This window comes from Mus pahari, chromosome 1 (genome assembly GCF_900095145.1).
Source record: "Mus pahari chromosome 1, PAHARI_EIJ_v1.1, whole genome shotgun sequence".
NCBI classification, from domain to species: Eukaryota; Metazoa; Chordata; class Mammalia; order Rodentia; family Muridae; genus Mus; species Mus pahari.
Window position 1 is genome coordinate 16,484,538 of NC_034590.1, and position 20,000 is coordinate 16,504,537.

Here is a 20,000-nt window from a genome sequence, read left to right on the forward strand (position 1 = left end):
GTGTGTGTGTGTGTGTGTGTGTTTATGGTAACTGCCACAGGAACATGAACACCATCTGGCTATCACTGATTAAACACTACCAAATCTGACCTCCAATGTGTGTGCCTCTGTCTGGGATCAGAGCCAATGAGTGCACCGAGGGCAGCCTTCATGTGTGTCAGCAGCAGAGAAGAGCCTGGCTCCACACTGCCACCCAGAGCACCCTCAGAGTCCTTTCAGGTTTTAAGGACCTCAGTTCCAGTAAAACTGGATCTCATGGTCACACGGTGTGCAGCAGGGTTGGAGGCTTTTGGTCTTGTTTTTTTTTAAATCACACATATTTTGTGTATGTGCATGCCTGCATGCAGACATGCTTGCAGCATGGAACATGTGTGGAGACCAAAAGCAGTCAGTTCTTTCTTTCTACCCCAGAGGCTGAACTCAAGTCACCTGGCCCAACAGTGAACGCATTTACCCACTGAGCAGTCTTTACAGATCTTCTCAATTTACAAAAGCATCTATTTATTCACGTGAATGAGTGTAAGCACCTGACGCATGGATGTCAGAGGACAGACCCCGCAGTTCTTCCGTTCCAGGATGGCAGGCTTGGCAGTGCCTTCACCCAGAGTCATCTTTCTTGCCCAAATTGGAGTTTATTGCAAGAAATTTTTAGCACAGGTGTTAAGTGTGAGGGTTAAAAGAAAGAGAGGTGCTTCGGAAGAAAGCAGGATATATCTAAAAGCGCGCGCGTGTTTGTGTGTGTGTATAGATCAGAGAACAATATGTGAGTCAGTTCTCTCCTTCCACTGTGTGGATCCCAGGGGTTGGACTCAGGTCATAGGCTTACCAGCTTGTGATTTTACCCACTGAGCCACCTCACCTATCCCAGGAGTGTGGGCTTCTCAAAGAACCAGCTCATAGGTCTTCACAATAGTCAGGATGGGGTTTTTAATGGGGTTTGAAGTAAGCATCATATGGATATCTGGTTCTATCAATGTAATTGTGCCATTATATCTAAATGAGGTTGCAGGGTGGCTTCTGGGGTCATCGTGGGACCACAGCAGAGATGGCGCAACTCCAAACCAGGAGTGCTTGGGAAGGTGGCTTCTTACAATGTTGACAGTTAACAGTCTCATCTCTGAGGGAGCCAGAAAATTCCTAGGAGAGGAGCGAGGCCCAACCCAGGTCAGATACATTTTGTCCTTTGGCCTGGATTACTTTGACTATAGGATTCTTTTCTGAAAATGTTTCTATATAAAAGAAATATTGGACTAGCTAATTAGCTCCACGGGTCACACAGATGGAGAGAAAGAGCAGATGCTGCAAATTGTTCTCTGACCATCACATGTACACTGTGGCGTGCATGTGCAGGAGTACACACAAAATAAACGTCAAAAAGATAAAGGTCTGGAGAGATGTCTCAGCAGTTGAGCGTGCCGGCTGCTCTTCCAGGGGACCTGGAATCAACTCCTAGCATCCATATAGCAGCTCACAGCAACTCCAGCTGCAACTCCAGCTGCAGGGGCTCTGATGTTCTCGTCTGGCTTCTGGGCATATTCACGCAGGCAAAACAATAATACACATAAAGTTGCAAATGTTTAAAACACGGGCTGATGTCTTAGTTAAGATTTCTATTGCTGCAACAAAATACCATGGCCAAAAAGCAAGTTGGGGAGAAAGATTTATTTGGCTTGTACTAACATATCGCTGTTCATCACTGGAGGAACTCAGGACAGGAACTTAAGGTGGGAACCTGAAGGCAGGAGCTGATGCAGAGGCCATGGAGGGATGCTGCTTTCTGGCTTGCTTCCATGGCTTGTTCAACCTGCTTTCTTCTAGAACCCAAGACCACCAGCCCAGGGATGGCACTATAACAATGAGCTGGGCCCTCCCCATCAATGACTAATTAAGAAAATGCCTTACAGCTGTTTCTCGTGGAGGCGTTCCCTCAACGGAGGCTCCTCCCTCTATGATGACTCTAGTCTGTGTCAAGTTGACACAAAACCAGCCTGTACAGCTGGAGAGATGGCTCAGTGGTTAAGAGTGTGTACTGCTCCTACAAGAGGAACCTGAGTTTGGTTTCCAGCACACAAGGGGTCAAGACACCTCAGGTTTTCTCAGGCACCTGCACTTATATCTGTGTGCTCATCTACAGACATGTACAAATATATGTGACCTTTAAAACAATAAATAAACAAAAACTCAGTATGGTTGACTGTGCTGGAATCCCTGACTCTCAGCTAGTGAGACACTTTAGCTAGACTTTGAAGCTAAGAATCCGTCTTCTGCTGTTTTCCTTTCCCCCAGCCCACCCACAGGCCCGATGGAAAAATCAGATTCTCCATTCCTCCTAACCTTCCAGAAGGGTCTTTTAACCACTTCCTCTTCCCCTCCCACTAGGTCTCATTTCTGGGTCCACCCAACACCAGTTCTTCCTGTCCTGGCAGGGACCAGCCTGACCTTGGGTCACCTGACACACTCTCTGCCTCCCTTGGGACCCTGGAATTCGAGGGTCTGGTGCAGCATCCACACCCACTCCAGCAGAAAGCCCCCCACTGCTAAACTCACCAAGGAGCCTTCCTGTGGGCTTTAGAGAGAAAACAAAACAAAACTGTGCTGTACGCTAAGGGCTCTGAGGGTTTGGTCAGAGAGAAGTTGTTTTCCCCATCTTGATACGATCTGTGGACAAATGTATATGTTTCAGAATACAAGCATTCAAAACGTTTGGATGGACCCAGATGAATTTCACAAACTTCAGATGAAATGTAAATGTGTTTGAGCATCCTGACTTACCTTAGACCCAAATAAAGGGAACACAGAAATCTTGATAGAGGGGCCTTTAGTTTAGGTCTTAAAGGATAAATAAGAGTTCATCAGAAAAAGGGTACAGAGAAAAGTGTTCGCTTATTCAACCAGCACAATTTCCCCCTTTCAAACACCAATTGAGTCTCTGTTATATGCCAGGCCCGGAGCCCACAGAGTCTTGATGACTAAGGTCAGAACGTAGAGTCTGACCTACAGCTCCCTTCTGTCAGCTCTGTCCCTACCCCACGCCATTAGCATACACAGGAAATGTCAGTCCAATGTGTCATCCGGGGATCCAAAGCACAGTAAGTAGGGTCTTGCAGCCCGGCCTCATATTTGGAAGTATTTCATCCACGTCCTCTGCCAAGTCCAGAGATGACTCTAACCGAACCCTACCCCCGGGAAGCTGCTCATCAGGTCTGGGAGACAGGCTAGTCTCACATTCCTGGCATTCAGGTCTCTGTGAGGTCACCTCCTCCATGAGGCCTCCCTGGATTGCCCTAGACAAACTGTCTTATGCTGCGTGCCTCCCCTTCCTTCCTCCTTCCTTCCCTCTCGCTCTCTCTTATTTTTTGGTTTGTTTTTTTTTTTAATAATCATTTTATTAGTTTACATTTCAAATGATATCCCCCTTCCCAGTTACCCCTCCACAGACCCCATTTCCTCTGTGACAGCGGCTGTTGTACCATGTGTGTTTTTATTTGATAACATCCTCCCTGTCCTACCTTCAACCCCCTACCCTGAAACAGAGGTACCCGCTAGATTAGACTCATGCATATTAAATGAGATCATAGACACCAACTTATTTCAGTCCAGGCCATTGAGGCTGGAGATGGCTCAGTGCTCAAGAACACTGGAGGAGCATAGAGAACCCAGGCTCAACCCCAGCGTGGTGGCTCACAAGCATCTGTAACTCCAGTTCCAAGGGGCCCAACGCCTTGCTCTGACACCTGCAGATACCAGGTGACACGAGTACATACAGCCAGGGAAAAGTTCGCGCACATAGAATCCTTGAATCTAAGTATTTTTTATATCACTCAAATGATTGGGCTGGAGAGATAGACGGCTCATTGTGTACAAGAGCTTGTGGCCAAGCCTGACGAACTGAGTTTGATCCCCGCAACCCACATAGTGGAAAGGAGAGAGCCTCCCACGAGTTGTCCTTTGACCTCCACACACGTTCTGTATCGTGCCCACATACAATAATGTAATTTTTACAAGGTAGCTGCTGGAGGCTAGAGAGATAGCTCGGCAGTTAAAAAGCTCTTGAGAACTGCAGTAAAGGCCCAGCATGAGCAAACATGTAACACATGAATAAAATAAATATTTTTTTAAAGGATAGCTATTAACACGGACTTTTAAAAAAAAATCTATTTTTATTTAATGTTGTAAGTGTGCATACACTCAGATGCCAGAAGAGGGCATCAGATCTCTGGAATCTGGGGCTTTAACTCACACTACAGGCTACTGATGTGGCTATTGAGAACTGAAATGCCGCTCTCCCCCACAAACCCCACTCTGGAAGAGCAACAAGTGCTCTTTCCCACTGATGCATCCCCCTGGACCCTAAATGTACTCCTAAAGCAGGTCCTGTGGTCCTTAGCACACAGTGTCTTCTTTCAGCTCTCAGAGACATCCACCACATTTGCACGGGGAGGAATTGTACCCTTGGCTGGCATGCAGGGCTTGGGGGCGGGTGAGAAGACAGTTTGCTGAATATTCTTCACATAGCAGGCACTTTTTGATTTGTATGTGTGCGTATGTGGAGGCCAGAGGTGTGTGCACATGTGTGTGTGTGCACATCTGGAGGTCAGAGGTGTGTGTACATGTGTGTGTGTGCATCTGGAGGCCAGAGGTGTGTGCACATATGTGTGTGTGTGCATCTGGAGGCCAAAGGTGTGTGCAGATGTGTGTGTGCACACATGTGTGTGCATCTGGAGGCCAGAGATGTGTGCACATGTGTGTGCACATGTGTGTGCGTGAGCGCACGCGCGCGCGTGTGTGTGTGTGCATGTGGAAGCCAAATGTCAAACCATCTCTGTCCCTCTATTGCTGCCCACCCTTTCTTCTTTTTGCAAATATCATTCTTTAACTTTTTATTTTTATAATTTATGTATTTATTTAGTATGTATGTGCATTTTGCTGTATGTGTGTTTGAAAACTTTGTGCATGTGGAAGGAGGCCAGCAAAGAGCAATGGATCAGATAGATCTCCTGGAGCTGGAGTCTCAGTTCTGAGCCACCGTGTGGTTGCTGGGAATTGAACTGGGGTCCTCTGGAAGAGCAGCCAGTGCTCTTAACCCCCGAGCCATCTCCTCAGCTCCTCTACCTCTTCTTACTACACCTTATTACTTTTAATTGGTGTGTATGTGATGGGGCTGAGAGATATTCATGCCACAGTGCACACAGGTAGAGGTCAGAGGATAACTCATAAAAATCAACTCTTTCTTTCTTCCACCATGTGGGTCCTGGGGACCAAATCCAGGCCAAGCATGGCAGCGGCCCCCTTACCCACTGAGATTTCTTGTTGCTCCTTAGTTTTTGAGACAGATCCTTTCACTAAACCTGGACCTCACAGATTAGCTAACCTGGCTCGCCAGCAAGCCCCAGGGTCTGCCTGTCATCAGCTCTTGAGTGCTGGGACTAAAAGAACATGAACCATTGTGCCTGCTTTTGTTTGTTTGTTTGGTGGTGGTGGTGGTGTGTGTACATGTGTGTGCACGCATGTATGTGTGTATGAGTGTGTGTGTGCGTGTGTATGTTTTAAACAGTGGCTCTGGTAGTTGAACTCAGGTCCTCGGGTTTGCACGGTAACTACCTCCCCCCTGAACCACCCCCCAGCACTCTGATGAGAGCAGTACCTGCCCATTAGTGCTGTCGGCCCCTCCCTGCAGCTCTGGTGAGCACTGCCATTTAACAGCCCCAGCAACTAAGTCACACATCTAACCTTTACCCCCAAGAGAATCGGGCACAGATGGCCCAGCTCACACTTCAACGTCATAGAGAAGGGGTGTTCCAGGGAGCAGATCTCAACTGGATCCTCAGGCTCCTGGGCATCAGAAAGTGGACATGAGGGCCAAGTCAGCCTTGGTCTGAAGAGATCACTGAGACCATGTCAACAGAGGGCACTGGGTTCTGAAGATGAGTAAGAGCTTATCAGAAAAAGGAGGATGTGGAGAAAGACACGCAGTCATTGACATCTTTGGAGGACTCCAGAGAGCCCCACCCAAAACAGGGTGATACTGGGGACAGGGATGAGTCAGACCTAGGCTGGGCTCTCCCAGGGGATTCACCCCATGCTGGGAGGGAGACACATGAACGATGGGCAAAATAGAAGTCGGGGAGATGGGCAAGACCAATACAGCAGGTGTGAAGTTCTGAGAGGGTGGCCGAGGACAGAGGGGAGGCGTGGAGACAGATGGGCTTGATTCCAGGACCCATGAGCACCTGGGTCCTTGAGGAACAGTGGGGAAGGGGACAGGTTATGACAAGAGTGAGTTAATCCAGATAGGACCAGATTTCTCAACACCACAGGAGAGGCCCGTGTGCTTGAGGGAAGGAGCTCTGATCATGGTCCCAGAACAGGTTTGGTTTGGAGGAGAGAGCTTCATGCTCATTAAGGTATATATATATATTCTCTGTCTCTCTTCTTCTCTGTCTGTCTCTGCCCTCTCTCCCTTCCTCTTCCTCTTCCACTTCCTCTTCCTTCTCCTCCCTGTTCCCCTCCTTCTCCAAGCCATAGGACATTTTGAATCCAGATCTCGAAGTCTGAGGCCATGGGAAGCAAACTCCACCCTCCTAAGGCTCTGACAGAAACTCTCCAGGGCTCAGCACCCTTCTCCCATTTAGCCAATTCTGCTGAGCTAGGAGGCCCCATGGAGAGTCCCCTGTGCCCCCTCCCCTTCCAGAGGACCCTGTCATAAGGCCTTCCCCCTCCCCCGGGGACATTTCCCAACTCTGATTAATCACAGGGGCGGCCCCAACGGAGGAGGAAGGAGATCTCTATGGCTTACCATAAAGAAGGTCAGGCACCCAGGGGCAGGCCAAAGGACCTGTGCCCAAGGACATGAAGCTGGGACTCACCGTGGTGCTGTTCTCTCTGCTGGCAGGTGAGAAGCCCAGACCCGTACCCTCCAGCCCCATGCTCCCCTATATGGTGTCCTCGCCCTTTGGACTCCCCAAGAAACTCCTCCCTGGGCTCTCCCCAACCTGCTGGCTCTGACCCCTGTGCCCTCCACCGCACCCCAGGCCACTGTGGAGCTGACACCCGCACCGTCGGAGCCCGGGAATGTGAGCGCAACTCTCAGCCCTGGCAGGCTGGCCTCTTCTACCTCACCCGGCAGCTCTGTGGAGCCACGCTCATCAATGACCAATGGCTGCTCACAGCTGCTCACTGCCGAAAGCCGTGAGTGTCCAGAGCTGGCCAGACCCAGCCGGGACTGGGAAACAGGGAGGGGAAGGCCTGGCTTGAGGTTTGGGGGGGGGGCTCAGAATTGGAGGCTGGAGATGGCTGACATTAAACCAGGGCTCTTAGCTACCTGCTCAGAGACCTGATTCTAAGACTCAATTGATACGTTCTTCGGGGTCTCACAGTGTAGTAATGACGGCTATCCTGAAACTTGCAATGTGGACCAGACTGACCTGGAACAGAGATCCCAGCCCAATCAGAAATCCAAGATCATCCTCAGTTATATAAGTTCTAGGCCAGCTGGAACACATGCAACTCTAGAGAGAGAGAGAGAGAGAGAGAGAGAGAGAGAGAGAGAGAGAGAGAGAGAGAGAGAGAGAGAAGAAAGGAAAGAGTGATTGGGGAAGATAAAAGAGAGGATGAAGAGAGGAGGGGAAGAAAGAGTGATGTGGTGGAGGGAAGAAAGAAAGAAGGATAGAGAGAAAGGAATGAAGGAAAGGAAAATTCTACAAGCCTGTAGTCAGGAATTACTAGATTTCCAACCACAGTGTTAGGAATGGACTAATGAACATGTAAAATCTGGCAGGTTTAACATCCCAGAATCCCACCCTTGCAGAGTCTTGTGGATCAAGATGGCGCTGAACTCTGGATGTTTAATGTTCTCTAAATCAAATATTTATCCAAGTACTAGATCTGTAAAACTCTTGTCTTACTGTCCTAGAATACTGGGATTCTAGAATCTTTGAGCACTAGTGTGCTATTTAATGCAGACAATCTTAAAATCCTTCAGTTTGTTTTTGAGACAGGGTTTTGAATAGCCCAGGCTGTTCTTAAACCTGCTATGTAACCAAAGGTGGCCTTGAACACCAGTTCTTCTAACAACCTCCTCCTCCTCCCCCCTCCTCGCCCCCATTAGAATGATGGGCTTTCACAACCACAGGACAAAAATCTTGGACTTCTGACAAAATAAGATGTAGGATGTCAGAGGCGTGGCAATGAGGGGTTCAACTCTTAGCATTCTGGGATCCTGACTCCAGTTGTTCTGGGGTCCTGGACACTATAAGGTGGATGAATCCTCTCTACCTTTTCCCCAGACAAGGTCACCTAGGCTATTCCAATATTCTCTCTAGGAATTTCCCAGCATGCATCCTTCCAAGACGAGCACCATCTTGGGCTGGGAGAGTAATATTTTGAATCAGCCCCCAAGATCACAGGGCTGTGGAGGAGGAGGAGGAATCAGGAGGGCTAGACGGACGAAGGGGCTAGCTTCCTCATCCCCAGGGTGTCGGAGAGGAGTAGACACAGAAATAACTCATACTCCCCAAACCCCAAGGTTTGAATCATCACCCTGATGTTTCCTATTGACAGCGAGGGGACCTGGAGACCATAGAACGCCCCCAACTGCCCATAGCATGAGTTTAGACCAAAGCAAGTTTGCTGGAGCTGCAGCAAGGGACCCTAAGGAGAAAAACTTGGGCAACAATGGATATCACAGGTGGAAGTGGCTTTTAGGATTCCTGGAAAACTTGGAAGTTATCCATATCCCACCCCCAACCATACACACGTTGAAAACACTTAAAGCCACTCCCACAGAAGCCACCAGACCTGTGGAAGCAGGGGTGGGGTTGTTTTTGTGTGGTAGGTGGGGTTCCTACGCATCCACAAGGTTCCAGTGAACCCACGTCACCAGTGGGGCCCCAGGTGGGATGGGGAAGAAGGCGGCTGATGTGGGAAAGTAGACTACAAGGAGCAGAGCCCTGGAGAGGATGTGTGGCTGTGAAAGGGCATACAGGACCTTAGGCGGACGGAGCTCCCCGTCCCCAGCTCCCCGTCGTCCCCAGCCTGATCTCTGAAGTCTGTCTTCACAGGTACCTGTGGGTCCGCCTCGGGGAGCATCATCTTTGGCGGTGGGAGGGCCCTGAGCAGCTGCTTCTGGTCACAGACTTCTTCCCCCATCCTGGGTTCAATCCAGATCTCTCTGCCAATGACCACAATGATGACATTATGCTGATCCGGCTACCTCGGAAGGTCCGGCTGACTCCAGCTGTACAACCCCTCAACCTCACCGAGAGCCAGCCACCTGTAGGCAGCCAGTGCCTCATCTCTGGCTGGGGCAGTGTGTCAAGCTCCAAATGTATGGGTTTGCCCTTAACCCTTGTTCATCTCTTACCAATCGTGTCTCTTTTTCTCTTCCTTCTCCTTTCCCCCTCCATCTCCTCCTAAATCTCTTTCCCCCCTTTCCTTCTCCCTCTCCATCCTCTTCCTCCATCTTCTTCTTTTCCTTCCTCTCCTCCTTTTTTTTTAACTTCCCCTTCATTCCATCTTCCCCCTCTTCTCTTACCAGAGGCCCCTCCTCCCTAGGACTTGTTAGCTCCCAGCCTAGCTCCAGGTTCAGTGAGAGACCTTGTGTTGAGTGAATATTCCATAGAGTGTCAGAGCAGAAGACCTCATGGCCTCCTTGGCCTCTGTGTACACACCCACCCACCCCCACACATGTGCACATATCACGTATATACACACAGAAAATTCAGAACAGGATGTGGTGGTGTGTTTAATGTGGTTGTTTTTAATCCCCGCATTTGGGAGGTAGGGGCATACATATATATGTGTATATAGGCAAAAAAGGTACTCACACTCAAAATAGCACCTACTTGGCAGAATCAATAATACAGGTTACCCCCAGAGTAGCAGTAGAGGCTACATTTCTGTCTGCAAGAGACCATGTGCCCCCCACTGTGTTGTCCAGTTTCTGATAACATCTCTCAACCCTTTTCTCTGCATGGCTGCCTTGCAATTTGCCTCTGGCAGTGGGTTTCGCCTCAGGGATGTTTACCTCCCTCCCTGGTCTTTATTCACCCCACTTCTGTGACAGATAGACAGACAGACCGACCGACCTTCCTGTTTCACTTCCTCTCTCTCTCCTTTGGCCTTCTCCCCCCCACTTAGCCCTCCATTCTTTCTCCAGCCCTGGGTTGACTGTCTGGGATCTCATCTCTGAGTCTCAGCCCAGTGACTCCGTGGGAGTCCTGAGGAAGGAACGGCTTCAGGGAAGGTTCTTAGGGGTGCTGCCTCAGATTCTGGGAACATCCTCCATCCTTCTCCCCCAACAGTACAGTATCCAATGACACTGCAGTGTGCCAACATTAGCATCCTGGACAACAAGCTCTGTCGTTGGGCATACCCGGGCCACATCTCTGAGAAGATGCTGTGTGCTGGCCTGTGGGAGGGTGGCCGAGGCTCTTGCCAGGTGAGACATCCCCCTGCAGGAGGGTGGAAGCGCTTTTCTCCTACCACAGGGTAGGAGATGGCTGGAGCCACAGATTCCAGGACCTAGGGATCCAGGCTGAGTACTAGGAGGTTCTGGGAGCCCGGGATGCTACATGGTGGAGTGGGAGATAAGATCTGTGAGTTTTTATTCCTGGGTCTGAAGGAGGAGAGACTGTAGCCCAGGTCCTCCTGGGTGATAAACGGCAGGAAAAAAGGAAGCCCCTTTCTCCTGAGAAAGTTTCCGGTGGTTCTCATGAATAGACCCAGCTAACAGCTCTGTTCTCCACTGTGCACAGGGTGACTCTGGGGGACCCCTGGTGTGCGAAGGAACCTTGGCAGGTATAGTGTCTGGGGGATCTGAGCCTTGTTCCAGACCCCGGAGACCCGCTGTCTACACTAGTGTCTCTGACTACCTGGAGTGGATTGAAAGCACCATGGAAAAAAACTGAGTTCCTGCTAAGGACAGCCTGGAGAGGAAGATGGATGTACAATGAGAAGATACTGCGGGATTCCACAGCCCCAGCTTCTCTGACACGTGTCAAAGCACCCCAGAACACCCCCATGATGAAACTCCGCCTTCTCAGACTTCGACCCTCAGACTTCACTCTTTAGGCTCCCCGAAGACTCCTCCCACTTAGGTCATCTTCCCTTTTAGGTTCTGCTCCCAGGCAAAACAATTATAATAAAACCACGCCCCTTCAAAAAAAACCCAACTGAGACACGCCTCCTTTGCTCCTGGCCCATGCTACACGATTTTAATCACCATTCTATGGAATAGCCCAACCCTCAGGATCACCGCCAAGAAATATCTTTCACCAAATAGCTGCTGCATCCCTTCAAATTTCACCCAATAGGATTTCTTCTCTGGACTCCATCCCATTTGTCCCCACTCCTAGTGACGCTAGAACTGCGCCTATTCTGCGCACGTGGACCTCAAACAGCTCTGGGTTCTGCTCCAAGTGTGTCTTGGGTCTGACTCTTGACATAGGATGATGGGAGCATTGATCTCTCTAGAGCCCCCAGATGAATCAGAATAAACCATAGGAACGATCACTTCCTGTCGCCTGTAATGTGGGATACAGGGTGCGCACAGGTGGGGAGGAAAGGGTAAATGAACGAACCTGCACCGGCCCGGCCGAACCTTTGCAACCTTAACAACAAGCCTATTGCAGCACCTTGGGACTTCAGCCAGGGCTGGTCCCGCCGCCCTGGGAGGAAGGGGAAACCAGGTTACAGCGCCACCCTAACCTGCCTACCCAGATGCCCCGGGCTGGTTCCTGATCCGCCCTCAAAGTCCCCAACCAGAACACCGCCTTTCCCAATTTTCACAAAATTCAGTTCCAAGCCCGTCCTTCATTAAGGACAGAGAACTTAACCCCAGCCCCCTGCTTCTTCAGACCCTGCAGAACACCCCAGTCCTTCTCCTTCAGATTCAACCTCCACCCTCCAACTCCGGAGTCTACATCTTAGAGCTCCTCCCTTAGATCCAGGGGTTCAGATGAGGTATTCAAACCCCAGCTCGCTTCCCTCGGACTCAGGGATTCAAGGTTCCCCCCCCCCCAGACTCGGGTCCAGGTTTTGTTCCTCCTCTCTCAGACCAAGATATCTAAAAAGCAGCCCTCCTCCCTCAGGCCCACGAGCCCAGGATCCAGGTGCCTCCCTCCGACCCATCTCTTTCGTTCTACCCCGGGAGTCGGTGCACGGCTCCTCTAGTCCTCACCTCGGTTTCCGAGGCTCCAGCCCCTCCTCCTAAAGTCACTCCAGCCCGTGCCCCTCCTCGAGCGCTTGCGGGTTCAGCCGCACCGCAGCAAGGTGCGGGCAGAAGGCGGAGCCGTGGGCGGGGCTTCCTCGTTAAAAGGCTGCAAAATCTTGTACCCGACACACCGAAGGGAAGTCCGGGGGCCTCTTCCACCGAGTCCGAGTGACCCGCCCCCTGCATTCTGGAAGGTGAGGCGCAGAGGTCCCCCAGACACGGACCTCAGGCGCAGGGAAGTACCCCTTCTCTGAGCCCAGGACCCTCCCAACCCCAGGCTCACATTCTTTCTCTCAGAATCTTCAAGCGGGTCTCTTAAGCTCCCTCTTCCCCAGGACGTTGGAGTCACAGCCTCAGATCTTTCTCTCCAATCTCACGAGCGGGCCAGAACTCTTTTATAATGTCTGGATCCCCACCAACAAGCTCTCCCCCACACTAAAATTCGGGGGATCTAGAGCTCTGCCCTAGCTTCCTCAGCCCCCAGCTCCATCCTCCAGCAAGACTCAAGACAGCTCCAGAAACACCTCCTTCCCCCAGTTCCCCAGACAACAAGATCTCAGGCTCCTCCCTCGGACTTCCTCTTAGTTCCACCCTCTTCCTCAGAGGCCACCATGGGACGCCCCCCACCCTGTGCAATCCAGCCGTGGATCCTTCTGCTTCTGCTAATGGGAGCGTGGGCAGGTGAGAGGAACAGGTACCACCACCCAGGGCCTTCAGTGGGGTAGGGGTTACTGGACTTTGAGTGAGCTACTGCTGACACGTGGGTGTGTGGGTGTGTGGTGGGCTTGGGGACTGGGGAGCGAGTAGAGATAGCAACTCGTGAGGGAGTGGGTTGAGTTTCCCATAGGTGCATGGCTGCGGAAGAGATTCTTATTGCCTGTCAGACAAGGCTAAATTTGAGTGTGGGGATGTCTAGAACTCGTGTAGACATGTGTGGAAGCATGGTGATGGCTGTGCCTAGTGTTGATTATTCTCAGGTCTCAGTGAGCTTACATGTGTGGCCATGTGGCCATGTTCCAATGGATGCTGGAAACTTATCTATTGAAGGCATAAGAGCCGGAGCGCAGAGGAAATGGCCCGTGTGTCCGTTTGAACCCACAGTGGCTTTCCTGGCTGGGGCTCTGACATCGAGGGTGGCGACCCACCCCTTCTCCTTCCTGATGCAGGGCTCACCAGAGCTCAGGGCTCCAAGATCCTGGAAGGTCGAGAATGTAAACCCCACTCCCAGCCTTGGCAGGCAGCCTTGTTCCAGGGCGAGAGACTGATCTGTGGGGGAGTCCTGGTCGGAAACAGATGGGTCCTCACGGCAGCCCACTGCAAAAAAGAGTGAGTGAAGGGCTGGGCACGTGTGGGTGGACCTGGAGGGAAGAGGCTGAGGGCTCTGTTTGAGGAAGAGGAGGAAGTTAGAACCTTGGGTCTGAGGGAGGAGGGCTAAGGAGGACTGCTAGATCTGAGGCAGGCAGGCTAGGGCCTGGACTCCTGGGCTTGGTGGAAGATGAATGGGCTGAGGGAGAAGGATTGGAAAGAACCCCCATGCGCCTCCAACTTCTGTCTGGGTTCCAACATCCCCCCTCACTCCTCACCCCCTCCGCCCCTCCTTGTGCAGGAAGTACTCCGTGCGCCTGGGTGATCACAGCCTCCAGAGTAGAGATCAGCCAGAGCAGGAGATCCAGGTGGCTCAGTCTATCCGGCATCCTTGCTACAACAGCAGCAACCCGGAGGATCACAGTCACGATATAATGCTCGTTCGACTGCGGAACTCAGCCAACCTCGGGGACAAGGTGAAGCCGGTCGAACTGGCCAATCTGTGTCCCAAAGTTGGCCAGAAGTGCATCATATCGGGCTGGGGCACTGTCACCAGCCCTCAAGGTAAAGATCTGGGCCCCGACCTAAGAGGGTGAAGAGAAGGCAGTCACCCCAGTGGACCCAAGCCATTGCAGACCTCACTCCCCCACCCCTGACATACCCTGACCTACACACACCCTAAGAGAAGATAATGACAGAGAAAAGTGACCACATTAAGTCTTATGGGGGAAAGGAGGGGGACTGTAAGTAAAGTGTATGCTTAGGAAGCGTGAGGGGCTTTGAGTTCAGATCCCCAGCGCCCTTGTTAAAGCCAAGTGTGGCAGCATACACTCGTAACCCCACTGCTGGGAGGCGGAGACAGGAGGCTCCAGATTCAATGACAGATCCAGATTCAATGACAGACCCTGTCTCAATACATACATGTGGTGAAGCACGGGCACTGTTGGGATTTAAAAATTATATCTATTTATTTGTGTATATGTGTATGTATGAGCATGTGCACATATGCATGCCCCAGCATACATGCAAAGGTCAGAGGACAGTCTGTAGAAATCAGCTATTTCCTTCCACCCTTCTGGTCCTGGGGGCTGGATCTCAGGTTGTGAAGCTTGGCAGCAGGCACCTTCACCCACTCAGCCATCTCAGTAGCCTATGGTGTGCACTTGTAAACACAGCTCTGACGAGTTAGATAAACAAGTGGGTTTCTGGGACTCTCTGGCCAGACAGCCTAGCTGAATTGCTGAGTTACAGGCCAATTAGAAATGCTGGCTGGAAAAACAAAATAGTCTCCATCTTAGGATTGGTTAATCACTGAACACACACACACACACACACACACACACACACACACACACACTCACACACACTCAACCAGGGTTCATGTTAGAAACCTTGAATGCTAGATGATAATGGGAAAGAGATTAAACAGCTTGTTAGTGTTAAGCAGAATTCAAAGAAAGAAAAAAAAACCACCTTTCCTTTACCTCGTATGCACTTCCATTGTGTAGAGCTTTATATAAATGCCCTATCAGACTTGGGCACAAGCTCCAATCAGAGCCTGTTCTTTCCCACGCCCTAGGGCCCAGACCATTCATCATCACCCAGCCTCCATGATCCAAGGGGGTCCAAACTCCCTTCTTATTCGTGAGCCAAACATTAGTCCCTTTGGGGTGTTGGCATGTCTAGAATGTTCCTCAGCTCGTAACTTCATAGTGAGAACAAGTGGGACTCAGCTCAGAAAAACAATGGGGCCCTCCAGGCATTGACCACGCCAGTCATCAGGTCCCTACACGCCTTGACTTCTACCGAGACAGCATGACTTGGAAATGCATACTGAGGCATGGGTGGATCTTTCCATCAACCCCTCGCGGAGCCATTTCCTGACCCCCAGCCTCGCTTTCCCCAGTGACATGCAAGGGAGTCAGCATCCAAATTGGTAAAAAGCTCCAAATGTTTCTGCTTTCTTTAGTTTTTATTGCACTGTGTGTGCATGTGTGTGTTTCACAGTGCATGGGTGGAGGTTGGGGACAACCTATGGGACTTAGTTCTCTCCGTCCACCGAATCAAAATCAGGCCACCAGGCTTGAGGTTTGACTCACTGAGATACCTCTCCGAGAATCATCTGTTCTTCTTTCTTAGGTTTGTGTGTGTGTGTGTGTGTGTGTGTGTGTGTGTGTGTGTGTGTGTGTGTAGGAGTGTTTGTCTGCATGGATGTGTGTGTACTCCAACCACATAGTGCCTGAAGAGGCTAGAAGTTCTGAAACTGGTGTTATAGATGGTTTTAACTCACCATGTGGGTACCGGGAGCAGAGCCTGGAGGCTCAACCGCTGAGCATCTCTCCAGACTTCAGTCTGATTTTTGTTTTGTTTTGACACAGGGTCTCTCTATTATGTAGCCCTGGCTGTCCTGGAACAGCGTAGACAAGTCTGGCTTTGAACTCCCAGGGATCCACCTACCTCTGCCTCCCAAGTGTCAGGATTAAAGGCGTCTGCCACCACTTCTATCTGTTCTCTTGAGGATGTGTTCTGTGTGCTTGGAAGTTCCCTGGGACCCTGCTATTGTTTTGTAAATTACCCTGCATGGATGAATGAATGATAAAATGAATGAGTGCACCCTGACCTCTTCAAAGAGCGTTTGTGAGGGTCACATGAGATTGTGAGCAGAAAGATTCTGGATCTTCTCCCCATCTTCTCCTTAAAGGGGATCAATAGCAATGTTAATTGTAATTTCAGTCATTAATTTTTTTTTGTCAGTATTAGAGATTGAGCTGAGGGCCTTGCTCTTGTTAGGCAGGTACTCTATCACTGAGCCATGCCCCCAGGTCCTCTTGGGGGATTCTAGGCAGGGCTCTACCTCTGAGCCATACCCACAGCCAGTCATTAACATTTATTAAGCACTGAGTATGACCAAAATACTGTGGTCAACATGGGGGCAGACATAAAGTCATCAGCAAATGTGAAGTTCTTCTGGAGCTAGCCCCACTTGGGGGAAATAGACAAAAAACAAATACATGTAACGGAAAGTAACAAGGTGCATGAGGGAAGTTGTGAAAGGCAAAAGGATACGAAACCCCGAAACCCCGAGCAGGCTCAGACTATCATCCCAGGTACCCAGGAGGCAGAGGCAGGAGGATCTCAAGGTCATGGTCAGTCTAAGCAGTTTAGTGAGAGTCATGTCTCAAAAATCAACAGTATAATGTGACACGCACAGTTATGAGCCCAACACTTGAGGAGTGGAGGCTGGAGGATGAGGAGCTCACTCAGCTCTGCAGAGAGTTGCAAGCTAACCTTAGCTATTGAGACCACCTTAAAAGAAACAAAAATGAATGAATGAATGAACGAATGAATGAATGAATGAAAAAGAGGACTTGGCTGTAGCTCATTGATACAGTGCCTGCCTAGCATGGATGAGGACTTGAATTCAATCCCCTTCCTCCTCCTCCTCCCCCTCCCCCTCCCCCTTCCCCTCTCTCTTTCTCTCTCTGCCCAACCCCCAATTCGAGGCCAGACAGATGAACTTTAATTAGAGTTGTCAGGAAGGGCGTCTAGAAGGAGATTATATTTGGGAAAAGGAGAATATAGATAAAATTAAGAACCTGGTGGACTCGTGACAAGAAATCCCCCTCCACCATCTGTCCTTAGATTTAAATTTTACTAAAGGCAAGAAACAGACCTTAAGACTCGAGGGCTCCTGTCTAGACAGAGAAAGATGCACTAGTCTGGGAAGCCGTGGGCCCTGTGGAATGTCCAGCCAAGGGACCGAAGGGAAGTCCAGTGTGGATGGCATGGAGAGAAAAGATTCCTGTCTCTTCTTGCCTCTTCCTTCTCAGAGAACTTTCCAAACACCCTCAACTGTGCGGAAGTGAAAATCTATTCCCAGAACAGGTGTGAGAGAGCCTACCCAGGGAAGGTCACCGAGGGCATGGTCTGTGCCGGCAGCAGCAACGGAGCTGACACGTGCCAGGTAAGCAACTTCCGGAATCGCTCCCTCACAGCTTGGTGTGGATGGGGGTGACCCAAAAGATGTAGTGCATAGAGAAGTTGTGCCATGCTGGCAGAGTTCAGAGAAAGCTCGCTCCGTGCTGCCCTCGTGGGATCTTTCCACGGATAGAATATTCTCTTCTCTGTCAACTGCCATGCACCTGTGTCCATAGGACTTCCTCTGCCTTTGACCCTTTCATGGAAGCTCCACCCACATCACTAATGATTAGACCCCGAAAGGCAGATCTTTCTTCCTCATTTGCCAAGGATGTTGCCATTCCCCTCACTCACAAAGCAGCCTGCCGTAGAGACCACAAAGATCTTCATTATTGCCCCTTAGGGATTGGCTCTGTGCACGAGTGAGGGATCTTTCCGTCTGTCTCTATGAGGATCCCATTCTGTCCTCTGTGCTCCCCAACTGGAGTCATGAGCTGAGTCCCCTCATTGAAAGCCTGGTGTCCTCTCTATGAGTTACACTTTGGACACATGACTTTCTTTTCTCATTAGTCAGGAGTTTGACCATCATCTTTAGAACTCTTCTCGGCACTGGAGACTCCACTTTCTTCCGCTGGACTACCACGTCTTATTCCCATTTCCTATAAGAAGCCAACCATTCCACCATGTGGAAAAATTGGTTTTAGGACCAGGAGATGTGGCTCAGTTGTTAGAGTGCTTGCCTACCACACACAAAACCCGGACGGAGTTCCATCCTCAGTGGTGCAGAAACTGGGTGTGGTGGTGCACGGCCTGTCCTCCCAGTACTTGGAAGGTGGAGGCAGGAAGATCAGAAATTCAGGGTCAGTCTCAGCTACACAGAGGGTTTGAGGCACCAGGGCTACGGGAGACTGTATCTCAAACGTTAAATGCTGAGGGTTTCAATGCAAGATGGCTCAGCAGGTAAACCTGCTTGCTATTGAAACCAGCCAACCTGAGTTTGATTCCCAGGACCCTCCTTGTAGAAGGAGAGAGCAGCTTGCTGCACACTGACCTGTTTTAAATGCTGTGTGGGTGCAGAAGGAAAGGAAATTTGGGCATTTTAAGGCAAACCCAACTCTGCCTCTGCTTAGGGTGACTCAGGAGGCCCTCTGGTATGCGACGGAATGCTCCAGGGCATCACCTCGTGGGGCTCTGACCCCTGTGGGAAACCCGAGAAACCCGGAGTCTACACCAAAATCTGCCGCTACAGTACCTGGATCAAGAAGACCATGAACAACAGGGACTGATCCTGGTGGTGAGGGCAATAAACACCACCGTTGGCTGGTTCCCCTACTGTGCTTTGGCCTGTGTTTAGGGAGGAGGGATAGAGGAGGGCAAAGGGCTACATCTTGCTAACAGACTCGGTGGGAGGCATGAAGGGACTAGGTCCCCATGGCTTCTGTGCCCATCACATTTTCTGAATGGCTATACAAGGGCTTGAAGGACTTGGGCATGGGGGAACATGTCTGTCATCCTGGTACTCAGGAGGTTGAGGTCGGAGGATCAAGAGCTTACGGCTAGCCTCAGCAATATAGTGAGTTCAGGGCCAGGCTGGACTATGTGAGACCTTGCCTTAAAAAGGAGCAGGGGAAAGAGGAGGAAGAGGAGGAGGAGGGGGAGGGGAAGGGGAGGAGGAGGAGGAAATCAATTTTGGTGGTATTTTAAAGGATCAAAATTTATAAGAATTTTCAAATATCCCGGGTCTGGTCTGTGACAGGTCAGTGTTTTCTGTTTTCTTTCCTCCACTACCTCGTGAGACAGGGTCTCATTATATAGGACATGCTGGTCTCGAAAATCCCGGTTTTGATGCCTCAGCCTCCTGAGCACTGGAACAGAGGGAGAGTACCACCACACGTACATTTCTGTTATGGTTTTCCTGCATGCAAAGTTGGTGCTAGTGACTGATCCCCAGGCTTTGCCAGGCCAGGCGAGTGCTTTACCCTCAAATCATGCCCCCAGCTCCTTACACAAGGAATCTAGGCAAAGTCTCTACCACTGAGCCAATACCTCCTGCCCCTCACTGGTGAGTTTTAGGTAGCTTTTCTGCTAAGACACACCCAGAGACCTTTTATTTATTTATTTATTTATTTATTTATTTATTTTTTTATTTATTTATTACATTACTATCTCTGTGTGTGTGATGTGTGTGTGATGTGTGTGTGTACAGCATACATGTGGAGAGGACCACTTCGTGAAGATGTTTCTCTTCTCCCTTTACATAGGTTCTAGGATTTGGAGTCAGGAAATCAGGCTTGTGTGGCAAGCACTTCTACCTGCTGAGCCATCGTGTGAACACCACAGGATGCTTTTAAGTAAATTCTAATTCTCGACAGTTGTTACTAGGTTTAGATTGAGTGGATTCTTGAACACACTCTGAAGCCATCCCCGGCTTTGAATTTACAATACTGTTGCTTCACCCTCTCCACACCTGAGATAGTAGGTCTTCATGACAAGGGCTGGCTCGTGTGTGTGTGTGTGTGTGTGTGTGCATATGGTGGCCATAGTGGCCAGAAGAGGGCATTGGTTC

General features: G+C 50.3%; 2 protein-coding genes across 2 annotated transcripts; both read left to right on the forward strand.

Annotated features, from left to right (window-relative positions):
* Positions 1-6,743: 6,743 nt before the first annotated feature.
* On the forward strand, positions 6,744-11,509 carry Klk9 (kallikrein related peptidase 9). The gene is made up of 5 exons (XM_021219952.1): positions 6,744-6,892; positions 7,032-7,188; positions 9,060-9,325; positions 10,302-10,438; positions 10,755-11,509. The coding sequence occupies exons 1-5, from the start codon at positions 6,850-6,852 to the stop codon at positions 10,905-10,907; spliced, it is 756 nt and encodes a 251-aa protein (XP_021075611.1). The 5' UTR covers positions 6,744-6,849; the 3' UTR covers positions 10,908-11,509.
* Positions 11,510-12,335: 826 nt separating this feature from the next.
* Positions 12,336-18,760, forward strand: Klk8 (kallikrein related peptidase 8). The gene is made up of 5 exons (XM_029539209.1): positions 12,336-12,892; positions 13,378-13,537; positions 13,818-14,080; positions 17,347-17,480; positions 18,565-18,760. Exons 1-5 carry the CDS (start codon positions 12,823-12,825, stop codon positions 18,718-18,720), a joined length of 783 nt encoding a protein of 260 aa, XP_029395069.1. The 5' UTR covers positions 12,336-12,822; the 3' UTR covers positions 18,721-18,760.
* The last annotated feature ends 1,240 nt before the right edge of the window (positions 18,761-20,000 follow it).

What these genes read in the sequence shown, in the direction of transcription:
- Klk8 (XM_029539209.1), top strand. Translation starts at nt 12,823, where the DNA reads ATGGGACGCCCCCCACCCTGTGCAATCCAGCCGTGGATCCTTCTGCTT. An exon ending in GCTAATGGGAGCGTGGGCAG is followed by an intron (nt 12,893 to 13,377) that starts GTGAGAGGAACA and finishes TTCCTGATGCAG; the next exon opens with GGCTCACCAGAGCTCAGGGC. An exon ending in ACGGAGCTGACACGTGCCAG is followed by an intron (nt 17,481 to 18,564) that starts GTAAGCAACTTC and finishes GCCTCTGCTTAG; the next exon opens with GGTGACTCAGGAGGCCCTCT.
- Klk9 (XM_021219952.1), top strand. Translation starts at nt 6,850, where the DNA reads ATGAAGCTGGGACTCACCGTGGTGCTGTTCTCTCTGCTGGCAG. An exon ending in GCTGTTCTCTCTGCTGGCAG is followed by an intron (nt 6,893 to 7,031) that starts GTGAGAAGCCCA and finishes ACCGCACCCCAG; the next exon opens with GCCACTGTGGAGCTGACACC. An exon ending in GTGGCCGAGGCTCTTGCCAG is followed by an intron (nt 10,439 to 10,754) that starts GTGAGACATCCC and finishes CACTGTGCACAG; the next exon opens with GGTGACTCTGGGGGACCCCT.